Source organism: Schistocerca gregaria, unplaced genomic scaffold, assembly GCF_023897955.1.
Source record: "Schistocerca gregaria isolate iqSchGreg1 unplaced genomic scaffold, iqSchGreg1.2 ptg000691l, whole genome shotgun sequence".
Classification (NCBI taxonomy): Eukaryota; Metazoa; Arthropoda; class Insecta; order Orthoptera; family Acrididae; genus Schistocerca; species Schistocerca gregaria.
This window is the reverse complement of record NW_026062071.1, coordinates 138,966-154,506: the sequence shown is the minus strand read 5'-3', so window position 1 is coordinate 154,506 and position 15,541 is coordinate 138,966. Positions and strand designations below refer to the sequence as shown.

The window sequence follows — 15,541 nt, the reverse complement described above, 5'->3', positions numbered from 1 at the left end:
GCTAGGACGTGCGAGCCAAACATTTTTGACCTGTCAAGCGTCTCTTTTGTAGAGGCCATTAAATTTGACACCTGCACTGTGTATAAAGGAGGCGGCGGAGACAGAGTGGGCCTCCAACAATACGGAGGTCCTTTGTAGGCGGACTCTGGAAACATATGTCAATAAAGAGCGAGGAGCAGAACGGGGGGAGTGGCGCACGTCCGCGTGAAAGGTCTAGTGTAACCCTTTTTCGGTATTTTAGCATTTGTCCGCAGAGAGCCGAAGCGCGCATGTCGGGTTGGTGCTGGTGAGGCGAGAATTTAGGCGAGCTGGATGGGGGTAGTGGCATCGAGTTCCCGCGGTTCGAAAAGGAGCGCGTGGCTTGTGGTTTTAGAAATTGAATTGTGCAAGTGCGTTCAAGTGTGGACGAATTGCGTGTACGTTTAGCGGGGACTTTTCAGCCGCTTGATGGAGTGCAACGGGGTTGGCTCGGATGATAGGTTGAAGAGGGTGCGGGGTTTCTATGGCTAAGCTGCGAAAGACGTGCGGGAGGTAAATGTGGCTAGAGAGAGGTGAATAAGTGTCACGCGGGGTGGCAAGAAAGTTTGATGTGTGTGTGTGTGTGTGCCTTTAGGGTTACACGATGGACAGAATGGATTTTGGGTGATGTTTTTTTATCGACATTGCTGACGGATAGCGCGGTGCGTCATTTTAAGCGTTGCTGTCAGTGGAGGATTCGGTGTCAGAACCGGTGGTTGAGGAGGCTTGTTCGTCTAGGTCGTCCCAGAATTGTTGTTCGAAGTTGCTGTTGACGACAGGCTGTGAGTTGCGCGGGGAAGGGGATTGGTCCGCGCGTTGGGGGTTGGAGGCGGGGGCGTATGAAGAAGGGGAGGGTGACTGGATGGCGGACAAGCCTTGATTGTGCGAGGCGACGGGGGGTGATGTTGTTAGACACCTGGATTCGCTGGAGGATTTATTTTTGGTCCAGGGAGGTATAGTGAAGCATCCGTCTACATTTGGCCCCAGAATGAAGGATATGTATCCTATGTAAAAGGATTGGTTTGGCTCGTCGTCGCTTACTGGAGACGCGGGGTTTGATGCTGGCTTTTTCGACAGGAGCAAGGCAAGGAGGCGTTGTTGGCTGACAGGAGGGTGTGGAACGCTGGAGAAGCACAGGTTTCTGAGGAGTCTTTCTTTGTCTCTGAGGTCGTAGTTTACGTCGTATTTGGCCAGATCTAGCAAGTATTGAAAGATCAGTTTGGTTTCGTCTGGTTTTAGGAGGTATATTTTGGAGGTCAAGTTGAGGATTTGAAGTTTAGACGGGACGGTTTCTTGAACGAAAATTTTCGCGAGTTTTGTCAGGACGAGGTGCGACATATGCAGAATGTGGTCAGTGTAGTTGGCGAGGATCCACAGGACGGATATGCGCGCTTCGGGAGAGTTGATGGTATCGAGTACTTTTGCGAGGTATTGGGTGATGCGCGTGTAGTCGGATTGAGTTTGGCTGTATTCTTGTGATGAGTCGATGAGGCGCTGTAGGATTTGTTTGATAGCTATGACGGCGTAGGAGGTGATCAGTTTGTTTTCGTCGAGTATGAGCGAGATTAGGAATTGCAAGCAGATGTCGGTAAAGGAGGGATTTTTGAGGGCGATTTGCCCGATGGACGCGATGATCACTTGCAGAAAGGGCTCGCTTGAGTAGTGAGCGAGGTAGTACTTGAATCGACGGATGGACTGTAGAAAGTTGCGTTCGTTGACGAGTAGCGCAAAAATTTGGATTTTTTGGATTTGGATGGGCGTGGAGTCCCATAAAGAGGGGCAGAATTCGTCTATGAACGGGAGAAAGGGTTCCGGTTGGTGGGAGGCGAACACCTGGATGTTGTTCAGGATGGTCAAGGTGGAGTGAGCGTTGGTGTGCATAGTGTGTATGAGTGCTTTGGCAGCATGGGAAGGGAATTCTGGCAAGAGATAGTAACACAGAGTGGCCGCAGCCAAGACCACAGCGGAATTAAGACTACGTAGAAGGGGAAGGGCGCTATTCAACAGAAGCAAGTAGTCTGGATCTAGAAGTGTTGCGTCATTGGTTTTTTTGTGGGATCGCTTTGTTTCCTGACCATCTTCGCTGGGGTCTAGGAAGTGAGCACGGGCGTATCGAGTTAGAACGGCTAGAGCGCTGATTTGGCCCCATTCGTCTATTGAGGAAAGTTCGTGACAAATTCTGCGAAAATTTTTGTGCAAAAACGCCCAGTGGTTGGGACACAAGACCGAGAAGGCGGCTATAGCACCTCCCAGAACGGCGTTATTCTTGTCCTTGAGTAGGTGCTCGATAACTTCGAGCATCATTGGTTCCTGAGCCAAGTCGAGGCTGGAAGAACGTGGTTAGCTGCGGATTTCGAACACGGAAATTTTTTTTTTTGAAAACGGACCTAACGACTTTTATAGTCGAATGGGCGGCCACTTTGCGAACGTAGGGAGATGTGTCCAGAGACGCCTTTTTTATGGCCAGGGCGGTCAAATGAACGATGCTCTTGACTCTAATGGAGGACAGGTTGCGCAGTGCCGTAGCTCTGACAAGTTGATTGACGTTGGAAAGGTCTTTCTTTAAGATACTAATAGGCAGAAGTGCCGCCTCGGGTTCGAGCTCAGCGTAATGAGTGAGGTAGATGTAGACCATTTTTTTGATTTCTTGATTTCGATGCGCAGAGAGCTTGGCCACAGACGGATATATCTTTGACACGTGTTCTCCCCTCGAAATACCCTACACCGTCTCCAAGCAGACGCCAAAAGTCAGATGACACGGCTCTCCAGGCAGGAAAAAAACTAGTTCTCGAAATTTGAAGAAATCAAGTTTTACGCACCACCAGCAGCTGCTTCAATCCCTCCGTTATTTTACTTTCTGAGCTCTGCGGCGACTCTATAAGCTGTTTGATGACATCTAGTCGTATCTTTCTCTGGAAGTAATTAGCCTCTCCCAACAGGGTACCAGCCATCTTTTCGAGGCGCGAAGGGGAGGACGAAGGGCGCTTCTTTTCGGAGGTTTTCTGGGTAGGGGGTGTCTAGACGGCGAGGCTGCGATTTGGTTGGGAGGCGATCGCACTACCGGCGTTTGGGACAAATTTTTGGGTACGAATGAGTACAAGTTATGAAAATGTGTTTAAAAAAAGTTTATTTAGCTATTTTTCTACTATAACTACATTGGGACACCCAGATGGCGGAACTTTCGAGGGATTCCGTGAGAGTGTGGATGGACGGATGCTTCGATATGATGCATTTTGGGCATGCAAATGCATTTCGTCAAGTAAGCACAAACTTGTCGATTTTCCACGACTTTACGTTCTCCGCCAACTTAACTTTTTTTGTCCTGTGTAGGCAAGAGAGCTCGGCGACTACTTGATAGTTGGAGTTCACAACGACGCCGAGGTTATAGCCAACAAAGGTCAGCCTTTGATGAATGAGTACGAAAGATATACGGCGGTGCGCTCGTGTCAATGGGTTGACGAGGTAGTAGAAAACGCGCCCTACGTCACAAGTTTGAAGTTGATAGAGCAGTATGGATGTAGCATCTGCGTTCATGGAGATGATGAAATACTTTTGCCTGATGGGTCCGATCCATATTGGGAAATCAAACAGGCTGGTCGGTATCGTGTCATTCCTCGTACACAAGGAATTTCGACCACGCAACTGATTAGTCGAATACTCAAACATTTAAACCGTCACTCAATTTCCTCTGTTGAGTGGTACGATGCGGTAAGTCCCTACACGGGTAGGGGTCCATTTCTCCCTACTGTTCAGAAACTCGTTTTGTTCGCGGGTAAACGTGGTCCTCGTCCTCTACATGGCCGCACTGTGTTTATTGATGGTTCATTTGATTTGTTTCATTTAGGCCACTGCGAAATTTTGAAGGCCGCCAAAATGCGTGGCGACTACTTGGTCGTGGGCGTTTGGTCGGATCAAAATGTGACCGACGAAAAGGGTCGCCCTCCCATTATGAACATATACGAGCGCGTATTTTCGGTCCTGTCTTGCCGATACGTGAATGACATCATAATCGGGTCACCGCTCATAATAACGGAAGACCTGCTAAGGAGCAACAATGTGACACGAGTGGTCGTCGGCACTGTTCAGGACAGACACATCAAGAAGTCGTCGAACAGTGTTCGGTACAATTTACCCAAGTCTATGGGAATTTTTGAAGAAATTTCGAGTCCGAGCTCTATAACAGCGAGTGACATCATCGACAGGGTTACTCAAAACCAAGAGACGTTTCAAGAGAGAAATACCAAAAAGGAGTTTCGCGAAGTGAAGGTGTTGTGATGGCGCGTCAGCTCGTCCCTGGGTAAAACAGTGGGAAACAATGAATACAGCACTGATAGAAATTTTTTGTTCAGGTTGTGTGTACGAGATAAAAAGAGTAGACGTATATTGTGTAACACAGGCTAGTAGTCAATAAATATACATAGGTGTCATTAACTCTAGGCCTCTGCCTGACCAGATTTTGCATCCGCTACTTTGGCCGCCTTTTTGGGCACAACTTCCTCTTCACACGACTCGGATTCACACTTTCTCTTTTTGGTAGAGGCTAAAAATTCGTTTTGTTAGCATTTTAAAAACAAAAAATAACCTAGACGACTGCATACATACATGAATCTGTTTCCGCTGGATTACTAGTATTCACATCACCATCGGCTTCGCCAGGCTTGTTTTCATCAGACCCGTGATATCGTTTGCGTAATTCATCAAGGGGAAGTTCCGCCTCGGTCTGGAGCTCGGCCAGCTCATTATCCTCACTTTGTATAAATTACGCAGGGCATAAGAGTCAGATTAACCTTTTCGTCTTCGCGGGTGCCAAAATTATAAAAAAAAACCCACAATATACATGGTGTACATGTGTACAACATTCGATTCCATACGTATTAGCCTGGACGGATTCTTCTTCTTCTTCACTCAAATCCCCATCGGTATATTCTTCATCGCTCAAGTTTTCTTTATCTTCTTCCACGGTCCTCTCTTTTGGTATCTCTCCTTCGACTGGCTCTACGTCGCTCTTTTTGCTTGTCGCCTTTTCTTCTGCGTCAGACATTGGATCAGTAAAAAGGAAAAACCTATAAAAAGATTTGACGATATTATAAAAACAAGTGCAGAAACGTATAAAAAAAAACGTGTTTTTTAGCCTTTACAAATTTGTTCAATTTTGACTGTTCTCTAATCTGGCCGGTCAGCCCACTTCATTTGTTCGACTCGGCGATGCCGTTCGTTAAGGGCCGCGCATCCTCATCGAAATTAGAAGAAACGCATTTTCGATACCACGCTTGGCGCCCGAAAAGCGCGAACTTCACCTCGGCCTTCTCTAGTTCTGAACTACAAAGACGCCATCTTCGCCAACGAAGAGTCAGCTTTTTTTTTTCCTCGATCCCAAAAAATTTTGCACCGTCTTCGCAGTCTCGGTATCTTTTGCACCCTTCAAAAAAATGTTTTTTTTCTGTTGCGTGACCTCGAAGAACGCTTCCTCATACCTGATGGCCATCGCCCTCGACGCGTCGAAGCCTATAAAGTCCCGTCTAGCAATCAACCTCCCTGCACATGCCCCTTTGTCCAACATAGGTTCAAAGGTACAAATCGTTGTGTTGCGTCCAATTTTGTGCTGCCAGTTAGTCAGACACGAAGTGTCACTCTATCTCTCCACCAAGCTGCTGCTTCCTTAGCTCTGCAGCCACCGCACGGTATTCTGTTGCCAGCTGCCGATACCGTCCTGCCTTATTCCGGTCGAGCTGGGCCAGTTTTTCGTAAACGACCGACAACTTGTCATAAACTTCGAGCACGTGTCGCGAGTCGTCGATGAACTCCGCTTTTTCGCCGTCCTCCAAGGTACCTGAGTTCGACTTCTCTATCGCTGAGGCAAGGTTGCGTATCAGCTTTTCGTAGTATGTTGCGGCGTGGTCGTACTGTTCACGCTCGGTGTACAAGTTCCCCAAATAAAAATTGGGTTGCAGAGAAAGAGAGTCTAGTACGCTAGCCTTTCTGAGGGCACTGATCGCACCCTCGACGTCGCCAATCAATTGACACGTCCTTCCTAAGGTCAAAAAGATCCAGGGGTCTTCCTCGTCAAGTTGGGAGGCCGTCTCCAAGGCCGCCTTGGCATCCGAATGTTTGCCGAGCAAATGAAGCGACCTTCCCAGTAAGAAGAATGCTTCTGGCGCGAACTGGCACTTCTGGGCTCGCTGAGCGGCATCTTCCTGGGTGTGCGTGGCTGGTACATTTTTCAGCGCTCGCTCTAGATAGCTGGTACACTCGTCGTACCTGCCTTCGGTGAACAAAAATTTACCCTTCAAGAACTGCGCCATTTCGTGAGTCGGGTCCTTTGACATTGCCGCGTCGATTTCTCGCGTGCCCTCCAACGTGCGCCCGCTGATGTGGTAGACGTCTGCCAGGAGACAGCGGACTTCGACGTTGTCGGGTTCTTCCGTGCGCAGTTCTGACAAGAGGTTCTCCGCTTCCTCCGCCCGGCCGCACTTGAGCAGGCATTTGGCGAGATTGAGCTTGACGTTCGCGTCGTACTTTCGGCGCAACGCGCACTCGTAGTACGTAACGGCCTTTTCGAAGGAGGCGCGGTCGGCCGAGCCGAACGCAAACGCCTCGCCCAACAGCACTAAAGAGGCCCACTGTCTCTGCGGATCTGGGTCGTACTTGCACACGTTTTCCAGGCAGCGAACGGCCTTCTCCTCGTGGCCGAGGTGCAAAGAAGTCCACCCTAGTTCAAAAAATAGGTCGCTCTGAGGAGACAACGACATGGCTCTTTCGTAGCATCTCTGCGCCATCTCGAGGTTGTAGCCTGAATATCCAACGTCTGTGAAAACTCGTGCTAGACGAACGATACATTTTGTATCGCTCGGGTCCAGTTGTACCGCTTTTTTGTACCATTTGGCAGCCGACTCCAAATCATTCATTCCGTCGGCGTACAACTGACCCAACAGCGACGCGGCCTCCACGTCTTTGTCGTCGAGCTCAACAGCGAGTTTCAGGTATCTCTCGGTCTTGGCATAGAGACGCAGCCCGGCAAGCGCGGATGCGTATCCCTTGTACAAAGACATTCGTACCGAATTCTGACATCCCCCGCGATCCGCCAGTTCGATGGCACTTCTGTAGTAAGCGGCAGCGCGCTTGTATTTCTCGCGAAAGACCAAAATCTTGGCTTTGACGGCCAGAGCGTCGCAGTCGGGTCTCTGCTCCAGCACTTTGTTGATGCATTTCTGAGCCATTTGCAGACTCTGCTTGTCCTTCGGAAAGTTCTCTGACTCGTTGGCGCAAAGGAGGCGCGCGAGCACCAAGTTCACCTCTACATCGTCCCCGTTCAAAGCGTGTCCGCCTTTTGCTGCCTCGCAAGCAAGAGCGTACTCCTTGGCCCTTTCGGCCTTTGTGGCAAACTCCAAAAAAACGCCCGGCAAGACGTAGTCGCGTCCTATCTTGCAAAACAGATCGCAGGCCTCCCTCCACCGCTTGTCCTCTATCAGCTTCCGTCCTTCCGCCAACAAACTGTTCAATCGTTGCTTCGAAGAAGGCTTCTCCGCACCGGTATCTCTTTTTGCCCCTACTGCCCCGGATGGACCGCTCTTGAGCGACTCGTACTGGCCTCGATCGCTCGACGTCACTTCGGAGCGCGTCGGCTCATCGCGAGCTCGCTTGACTCTCGAGGGCTTCGCCTTCACTCGCTTCTTAACCCCGCCAGCTTCCTCCAAATGCATCAACACGATACCCGACTGTTCCACGTCCTCCTTCGTCAGCGTTCCTTCGTTCATTGCCTTCTGCAACCTGTAGTGTTCCCGAATGCCCTCTTCGACCTCATCCGGCGGCAGGCACCGGCGGAGCAGCTCCTCGATCTGCTGGTCGCTCATGACAGCATCCTTCGAACGCCGAGGCACACGAGGAAAGCTGGCGACTTCTGGAAACAAGTCAACACCCTTTCTCTCGGCCTCCTCCAGGTCCTCATCGCACACAGAGCTCGTCCGCTTGTGGACACCCTTTTTCGCGACCCCGGACGGGCGCCTGCGCTCGGTATGGAACCGAGCTTGAAGAGGCGACCGAACCGAACGAGAGGACAGTTTTGGAACAGAAGGAATGCCTCGGCAGGCAATAATTATCCGATGCGGTCGAGCCCGGAAATCAGCCCGAAAAAAGGCACAGCTAACAAGCTTGAACATGGGGATCGAGAGTATAAGTGTTCACGGCTTCGAAAATCTAGGCGTTTGAGCCACACTCGTCTGAAACCTCTTGACCGGTACGCGTTCTCATCCACGACCGCCCCTTTTTGAGATCAGAAGTGACGGGTTTTTTGCGCGCATGCCCTATCGAAACAAAAAAAAAAAAAAAAAAAAGTGTACCACGACGCGATCAATATTGTGTATCGTCTTGTGGCGAGAAGCTCTCTCGCTGCGGCGGTCGTACGTTTGCGGTGGTCCTCGCCACTCACGCGGCGCAGGGTTCGCTTCGGATACGCGCCTTCTCGGGAAGACGATGCGCGCAACAAACCGCGGTGTGTGGAAAATTTTTTTTCTGACAGAGTGCCACATACGTACGACACGATAAACAATTAAATTCTCGGCGTCAAACCAGTGTTGGACATCTCTTCTGGCCTTCTGAGGGCATGGACGGTTCGGAGGCCGTTCCGTCTGAGCGGACCAGCCTCGGGGTTCGCGCAGAGGCGAGCAAGAACGCCCTGGACGTGAATGAGCGCTACGAGTTGGATCGTACGATTGAGTGGATCACAAGGGGCGGATTTGAAAGAGTACGTTACGTCGAGTTGGCGTTAAATGCGATCTTGACTCTTCTTTTTTTTTTTGCTCCACAGGTTGCGTTGCAGTTTCCAGACGAACTTCTTGGCGACAGCTCTTCGGTAGCCCTTCACATAAAGAGGTCGGTCAGCGACTACGAATGCCGTGTGTTTATCCTGGCGGACACCAGTTACGGGTCGTGCTGCGTGGACGAGATAGCCGCCGAACACGTTCGGGCGGACTGTCTGGTTCATTACGGTCCGGCGTGTTTGAGCAGGACGAGGCGTCTTCCTGTTTTGTACGTGTTTGGCGTGCGGGAGCTGGACGTTCGAGCTTGCGGTGAGGCGATTGAACATCAATTTGGCCGAGATCCGGTGCTCGTTTTTTACGATGTGCAGTACAGCCGCGCGATTCCTGCGCTCAAAGAGCGCTTGTCTCATTTATCCGAGATAGTTTGGACGGCCTTGAGAGCCGACGAGGGTGACCAGGACCCGAGCGAGGAACAACGCTACAGCCAGTTTGCCGGAAGAACGTACCGTTTGCCTGTCGGACAGGTCGAGCGCGATTACAGAATTTTGTTCATCGGAGAGGACTGTCCGCTACTGAGGAACCTGTTCATGACGTTCAATCAGAGTTCGGTTTGGTCCTGTTCCGAAGGAGGTCGGATTCAGAGAGAGGGCGTCAACGTCAATCGAGTGCTGGCTAAAAGGTTTTGCTTGGTAGAGAAAGCGAAACAAGCAAGTATTTTTGGCATCATTGTGGGAACTTTGGCAGTAGAGAACTATTTGGAGGTGTTGCAGAGGCTGAAGCGAGTGATCGGGCGTGCAGGGAAGAAATGCTACATTTTTGTGGTAGGTAAGTTAAATGTACCCAAACTTGCGAATTTTGCAGAAATAGACTTATTTGTGCTGATCGCATGTCCGGAGAGCAGCTTGATAGACACGACCGAGTACTTGAGGCCGTGCATTACACCATTCGAGCTGGAGCTGGCGCTTGGCGAAGGCAAGGAATGGACTGGAGAATACAGCTGCGACTATCAGCGCATGATGTCCACGACAGAGGAGTCGGGAGAAGGTGAGTCTGGGCGCTCGAAAGGCAACGGCTCGGCGTGTGTATACGATGTGGTTCGCCGAGAAGAGATGTCTCTGTGCTCAGCAGCAAGCCACCGAACCGCAAGCAGCGCGTTTCTAGAGAGGACATTTCGCGGACTAACCCAAGAGCTAGACGAAGGCCAGGAGGCCCACCGCGCCGTGCACGGACTATCTGGAATTGCATGTGAATACGAACACGAAACGCATTGAGAAACGCGGACCGCGCGATTCAAGAGGCGACTGCGAAACCGGTCGATATTCTGTAAATACATTCCTCGTGTACATTTTCGTGTGTGTGTGTGTGTAGAGAGAGGAAATACACACATGCACACAAAAAGGTGTTTTGGATTGGTTTTAGCCGATTGGACCTGTCACTCTTTGACATACGTTCGGGTCTGTGAAGGCGAGTCGTTTAGCAGCTTGTTTCAACGTGCTTCTATTCGCCGCTACCTCGATGATGGGGTGGCTATTTGGTACATCCCCGGCAGGTAAAGTGCCCACGTGTACTCTACGGACATAAAAAAAAGGGGGTCCTTGTTGCTTGCGTTCTCTTGTGTGTGGAGTGATAGGCGTCGAAAATTCACTTTTTTGTCTGTTGGATTCCTCCAGCTTTTTACTGAAATTCTTCCTCAGAGCAAGTGAAGCAGCATCTGCGGGTCATAAACAGGACAATACGAGAGCTTGACAGGGAATGCAACCGGTTGCAACGAGATGAGAAGAAGGCAATCATTGATATCAAGAAGGTCGCCAAGGCAGGACAATTGGTGCGTAGGAGGGGCGCTAGGGAATTCATTTATTTGGCATCTCGTAGCCGTGGACGCTCGCGATATCTTGTGTACGTGTCTCTAAAACGCGCGAGCTTTTTCTTAGAGTGCTGCAAAGATCATGGCGAAGGATTTAGTCAGAACCAGGAAGCACATAGAGAAGGTTTACAAGATGAAGGTGCAGCTACAGGCGGTCAGCATGAGGCTCCAAACAATTAATTCGCAACACCTCATGGTAGATGCGATCAGGGGTGTCACGAAGGTACTGAGAGAAACAAAAAAAAATTTTTTGAATTTTCACTTCTAAGCGCGTTCTCTTTGCTGGTACAGAGTATGGCAAGAATGAATTCGCGCGTCAACCTCCCGGCGATGCAGAATATTATGGTGGATTTCATGAAGCAGAATGAGATGCTGGAAGGAAAAGAAGAGCTGGTCACGGACGCAATGGATGACACAATGGACTATTCAGACGAAGAGTCTGAAACTGAAGAAATTGTCAACCAAGTACTCGACGAAATTGGTATCAACTTGGAGGGCGCCCTATCAACCAGAACGTCTGTCAAGACCGCCGGACAAGAATCAACCATCGATGCCGAAGACATGGATTTGCAAAATCGTTTTGAAAATCTCAGAAAATAGAGACTTGATGCGTGTAAATAGTGAACAATAGAGGGAAATGGGATGGCGACCATACTGGTAATCATATCAATAATATTATGCATATGTACCTTTTGCTACGAGTAGTAGTAAATGCGTCATTGGATGATGTTTTTATTCCTTGTTCCTATCAAAGTTTTTCCAGCTTAAGCGAAATACCGCTTTCATCTTCTCTCTTATATCTGCACACTTCGGATCGGTAAAGAGGAAAGTTTGAAAGGACTCATCAGAGAGGTACTTACATAGCTCTCTCATCTCACTGATCGTTTTGTCTGTCACGTAATTACTGATAAGTCTCACGGTCAAATCTATAATGGTGATCCAGTAATTCGATATATTTTTTGCTTCGAAGGCGAAGGGCAACTCAAGGTAGTCGATATTCAGAGATAGACTGTCCCTGAGTACGGTGAATAGCTCATCAAAATCTTGCTCTAATAAATCCCCGTTTTGGTAGAGCAACACAATTTTTGTCAGTATATGATAAATTTTTCCCTCTATTTCTTCTTCTTTTTTTCGACCCGAGTACAATGCGATGGTTCTCTTCAGTTGTTTCATGTACATAGCGAAGGTGTCGTCTTTTGACAGCTCCGCCAATACTGTCCTCAAGAAGGAGCTGGACGAAGCCTTTCCTACAATGTTCTTTTTAAAAGCCATGGAGCGGCTTTGCTTTTTCTGTGTACAGCGCGCGCATTAGCAAATTTTTGCGACGTAAAAATTCTGACAATAGCGAAAAACGTACCTTGCCCAAGTCTACGTCACCCAGTTTTTTGCCGCAATTGGCGGTTATGGCGTTGACCCACTGCTTCGCTTCTTCTTCATTGCTAGCCGAGAAAGTGTACTGCTTAGGTTTGACGACCAGCTCCCACGAGACCGGTTTCTTTGCTGGGTAGTTGACGGTCGCGGTCTGGAGCTTAATAATCCCCTTCAGCTCTGTATCCTAGCATTGAGCAAGAAGTGAGAGAGCTTACTTCGCGTCTCTATGAAGGAGGGAGTCGCCACGCCCGCGCAGGAGTCAGTCGCGGCGTTCATCCCGGAATTTACACATACCTTCGATTTAGACTTGTAGTAGAGACCACCACCACTCAGCATGAAATAATAGTTATGGCATTTTGACTTTTTATAGAACTCTAAATCACCTTCTTTTTCTACGCAGACGGTGACTACTCCTTCGGTGGTATCATCCGCTGTTTTATCGCCGCCGGTAGCCTTCGATGCTTGGTCAGACATCAAAAATGATGGAATTCGAACTGAATTTCTTTCAATATATAAAACACAATTTTGCTAAAGAGAAGATTGGTCATCATAAAATTGTACTTGTTAGGAGGTGACCTGCGCCGCTCGAGGTATTTTAGCGCCTCCACTATGCTATTACCTTGGTTGACAATCTGAGCGGAGAGCGGGCCCGCCGAAGTGCTCTCAGTACTCGGAGCAAGATGAGCAAAAATTATTCACTACGCGTGCTATTTAACGACTTTTTGAGTTCACATATTAACCGTGGAGAGAGGAGAACGTCATACCGGCCCTCTTTCTGACCGAGGCAGTTCGCGTCATCTCGAGCGGTAAGGAAAGAGCACGAACGAAGCGTACGCGGTTTCCCCTTGGACCTGTCAAACTAAAGAAAGAGAGTCAACAGTGTTGGGACCGACAGATACACAACACTCTTCGCCTATGGGTGGTTGCGCACGCGACAATTCGTCTCGAAAGTGCGCTTTCCGGAGTGAGCACTTTTTGCGCAACAGCCCCCTATGGGGGGAGAGAGGGCGGACTCGTAAATTTGTCGGAACATAAAGGACCGGGATTAAGAGAACTTTTCGGCTGCTGCCTATGACCCTTTAGCGCCTTATTCATTCTTCGCTCCACGTAACGCACTCGAATGCCGTTTTTTTTCAGATCCGAGAGAATAATGACATGCTCGTCAAGAAACTTTAGGCTTTTTTTTTGATCCTGTAGTAAAAAAGTATTTGTCATTACCATCCTCATACGCATACTATGAGCTACGGCCACTGTAGTTAAACAGGCCTCCTTTCTGTTTGAGTGAGTTGACGAGGGCACCTCCTACCGGTTCTAGTAGACCATTCACGTTTTCTCACTCGATGGACGAGGACCTTAACGACCTTTATGGCGACATTACGGTCAAGTCAGAGAGTCAGGTTACAAATGTACGTCTTAGGCGGGCGTCATCGTAGAGACATGGGTGTTACTGACAGGTGCCCTCTCCCCTTTTTTTTTTTTTTTAGGAAGACGCGGAATACCTGCAGACGCTAGCACAGGCAAAAGTGAACATGCCGTTTAAATCGTACGACGCAAATACCAACGCGACGGCTGCGGGGACGTCCAATGTCCTTATGAGTAAACCAAGCTCTTTGGCACAACCGAGTTACGAGCTAAGTCAGTCGCTGGCGGCAGACCTCTCAGGGAGACCTAGGTCGATAGCTGGATACCTCCTACAAGGCCCACCCCCCATGTTCAAAAATAACAGTACGGGTTTAATTTTGTGGATTGCGCGTGGCTTTTCTGTTGAGAGGCGATTAATTATGTGTTTTTCCTCAAAAGGGGGGGGCCACACACATTGTGCATGTGTGATCTGACAACTTTTGACATATATGCAGGCAACGTGTTTATTCATGTGTCGGAATTTGGTGTTCTGGGCAACCGACCGGAGCATCGAGAACATCTTCTCTCTGTACGGAAGGGTGAGGCAGGTGTTGTTTTTGGAAGACAAGACGAACGGCAAGTCGGTCGGAGAGGCGCTGCTGCAGTTCGAAGAAGACGAAAGCGCCTACACAGCGGTGGAGAAGCTGAACGGAGCCATTCTAGAAGGACAACGCATATCGGTCTGCATAGCGACGCCTGAGCAACAAAGCGCATTCGTGACACATAATAAAGGTAAAAAAAGAACGCCAACAAAGCGGTCAAAATTTAAATCGACGCAATTCTCAAAATGTCAATTCTGGCCGCGGTAACTGGCACGCTGGTAGAGGCGGTCGGGGGCGGATGAATGAAAGCGCGGTTAACAGCAATGTCAACAACCAAGGCGGAGGATCGCATCACGAGGCGCCGCTTCCCTATTCTACTTCTTCGGATGAGCAACATCGAGAAAACGCGCCTCTTTCTTCAGGGTCTCCTTCGTCTCATCACTTCCACGAGTCGCCGGGTGCCCATCAAGTAGGGGCCCACGGCGAGACTCGCGGCAACCGATACGCGCACGGCGCGGGAGACGGGCGCGATAAAAGAGGTCACGACGAAAAAGATCGGAATAGTGGAGAAACGAATAGGAAAATGCTGCACTCCGAGAATCGCGGAAGAGGCGAGTTGCATGGCTCCGGAGGCGGCAGTTTCCGTGGAGAAGTAGCTCAGAGTCATGCTGAAGAGCGGGGGAAGTATCGCGGCGACCATACGGGCAACGGCGATAGCCGAAGAGATCATGCGAAGAGAGACTGCATACACGAATACGACGACCGAGAGCGCGATCGGCACCATGGCGGACGTAGAAGCGAGCGGGAAAGAGGAGGACACGAAAAGGACATTTGGGACCGAGAAAGAGATCGTAATCACCGCGATAGAGCTAGAGAAGATAAGGAAAGAAACGAAAGAATGCATCATAAAGGGGGTACTGGAAAGAAGAGATCAAGAGAGGGAAAAAGGGATGAAGGCAATCGATCGACTCGTGCGAAGAATCAGGTTTAGAGTTTTGTGCGAACGTCTCTAAATGGACGCTTTTTGAGTCAGCGAACTTAGATTATACATATATATATATACATATACATATGTCGTCGTTGCAAACTGGCGCATGTCATACTGATTCCTCGCTTCCTGAAGAGATAGATGCTTTTACCAGCACCCCTAAATCGCAGTCACAGACAAATCTATCTTCCAGTTATTAGTTCGAGTACGAATGAGTCAGTTCTTCTACGAACGGATCTGGCATGTTGACTTTGCCGACTCGACTGACCTTTGCGGAACTGCTGTCCTCTACAATAAAACCATTCTTGTGCCATCCAGCGCAGCTTTTCTAACCCCCGAACAGTAGCGTCAATCCTTCCCTTCCACTCGGCTTCTTGGTGGACTCCTAGACCCACATTTCTCAACGGCGCTGAGCAAAAACGCGCCGACCACCTTTCGGTAAGGAGATACCGCCTTGCTAAAATGTCACAAGTTCTTTGATACCGCGAAGCAATTTAAGAATAAAGCCTCAGCGCTCGTATCTGCGGTCGGGGTTCTGGATCTGCTGTATGCAGTACCAGGACTTTTTTTTTTTTTTTTTTTCTCATTTCTTCCGCACGCC

At 49.4% G+C, this 15,541-nt stretch overlaps 7 protein-coding genes across 8 annotated transcripts; 4 read left to right on the top strand and 3 right to left on the bottom strand.

Moving 5' to 3' along the window:
- Positions 1 to 632: 632 nt before the first annotated feature.
- On the bottom strand, positions 633 to 3,110 carry LOC126319845 (AP-3 complex subunit beta-2-like). Its single transcript, XM_049993531.1, has 3 exons — positions 2,838 to 3,110; positions 2,406 to 2,737; positions 633 to 2,344 (listed from the first exon to the last, which is right to left on the bottom strand). The coding sequence occupies exons 1-3, from the start codon at positions 2,967 to 2,969 to the stop codon at positions 691 to 693; spliced, it is 2,118 nt and encodes a 705-aa protein (XP_049849488.1). The 5' UTR covers positions 2,970 to 3,110; the 3' UTR covers positions 633 to 690.
- Positions 3,111 to 3,197: 87 nt separating this feature from the next.
- Positions 3,198 to 4,454, top strand: LOC126319843 (ethanolamine-phosphate cytidylyltransferase-like). Its single transcript, XM_049993528.1, has 2 exons — positions 3,198 to 3,277; positions 3,349 to 4,454. Exons 1-2 carry the CDS (start codon positions 3,224 to 3,226, stop codon positions 4,291 to 4,293), a joined length of 999 nt encoding a protein of 332 aa, XP_049849485.1. The 5' UTR covers positions 3,198 to 3,223; the 3' UTR covers positions 4,294 to 4,454.
- A 166-nt stretch (positions 4,455 to 4,620) lies between these two features.
- Positions 4,621 to 8,394, bottom strand: LOC126319841 (uncharacterized). The gene is made up of 2 exons (XM_049993524.1): positions 4,890 to 8,394; positions 4,621 to 4,766 (listed from the first exon to the last, which is right to left on the bottom strand). Exon 1 carries the CDS (start codon positions 8,172 to 8,174, stop codon positions 5,646 to 5,648), a length of 2,529 nt encoding a protein of 842 aa, XP_049849481.1. The 5' UTR covers positions 8,175 to 8,394; the 3' UTR covers positions 4,621 to 4,766; positions 4,890 to 5,645.
- A 196-nt stretch (positions 8,395 to 8,590) lies between these two features.
- Positions 8,591 to 10,102, top strand: LOC126319842 (2-(3-amino-3-carboxypropyl)histidine synthase subunit 2-like). Of its 2 annotated transcripts, none has more exons than XM_049993526.1 (2): positions 8,591 to 8,758; positions 8,822 to 10,102. In XM_049993526.1, the coding sequence occupies exons 1-2, from the start codon at positions 8,618 to 8,620 to the stop codon at positions 10,043 to 10,045; spliced, it is 1,365 nt and encodes a 454-aa protein (XP_049849483.1). In that variant the 5' UTR covers positions 8,591 to 8,617; the 3' UTR covers positions 10,046 to 10,102. The 2 variants fall into 2 exon arrangements, with proteins under 2 accessions (XP_049849483.1, XP_049849484.1); XM_049993527.1 differs by having other exon boundaries at positions 8,652 to 8,720; positions 8,822 to 10,045.
- A 190-nt stretch (positions 10,103 to 10,292) lies between these two features.
- On the top strand, positions 10,293 to 11,238 carry LOC126319988 (charged multivesicular body protein 2a homolog 2-like). Its single transcript, XM_049993724.1, has 4 exons — positions 10,293 to 10,323; positions 10,469 to 10,599; positions 10,706 to 10,861; positions 10,930 to 11,238. The coding sequence occupies exons 1-4, from the start codon at positions 10,293 to 10,295 to the stop codon at positions 11,236 to 11,238; spliced, it is 627 nt and encodes a 208-aa protein (XP_049849681.1).
- A 132-nt stretch (positions 11,239 to 11,370) lies between these two features.
- On the bottom strand, positions 11,371 to 12,497 carry LOC126319844 (uncharacterized). Its single transcript, XM_049993529.1, has 3 exons — positions 12,304 to 12,497; positions 11,996 to 12,193; positions 11,371 to 11,928 (listed from the first exon to the last, which is right to left on the bottom strand). Exons 1-3 carry the CDS (start codon positions 12,481 to 12,483, stop codon positions 11,371 to 11,373), a joined length of 936 nt encoding a protein of 311 aa, XP_049849486.1. The 5' UTR covers positions 12,484 to 12,497.
- A 237-nt stretch (positions 12,498 to 12,734) lies between these two features.
- On the top strand, positions 12,735 to 15,502 carry LOC126319972 (uncharacterized). The gene is made up of 3 exons (XM_049993704.1): positions 12,735 to 13,415; positions 13,494 to 13,734; positions 13,866 to 15,502. The coding sequence occupies exons 1-3, from the start codon at positions 13,350 to 13,352 to the stop codon at positions 14,108 to 14,110; spliced, it is 552 nt and encodes a 183-aa protein (XP_049849661.1). The 5' UTR covers positions 12,735 to 13,349; the 3' UTR covers positions 14,111 to 15,502.
- Positions 15,503 to 15,541: the final 39 nt, after the last annotated feature.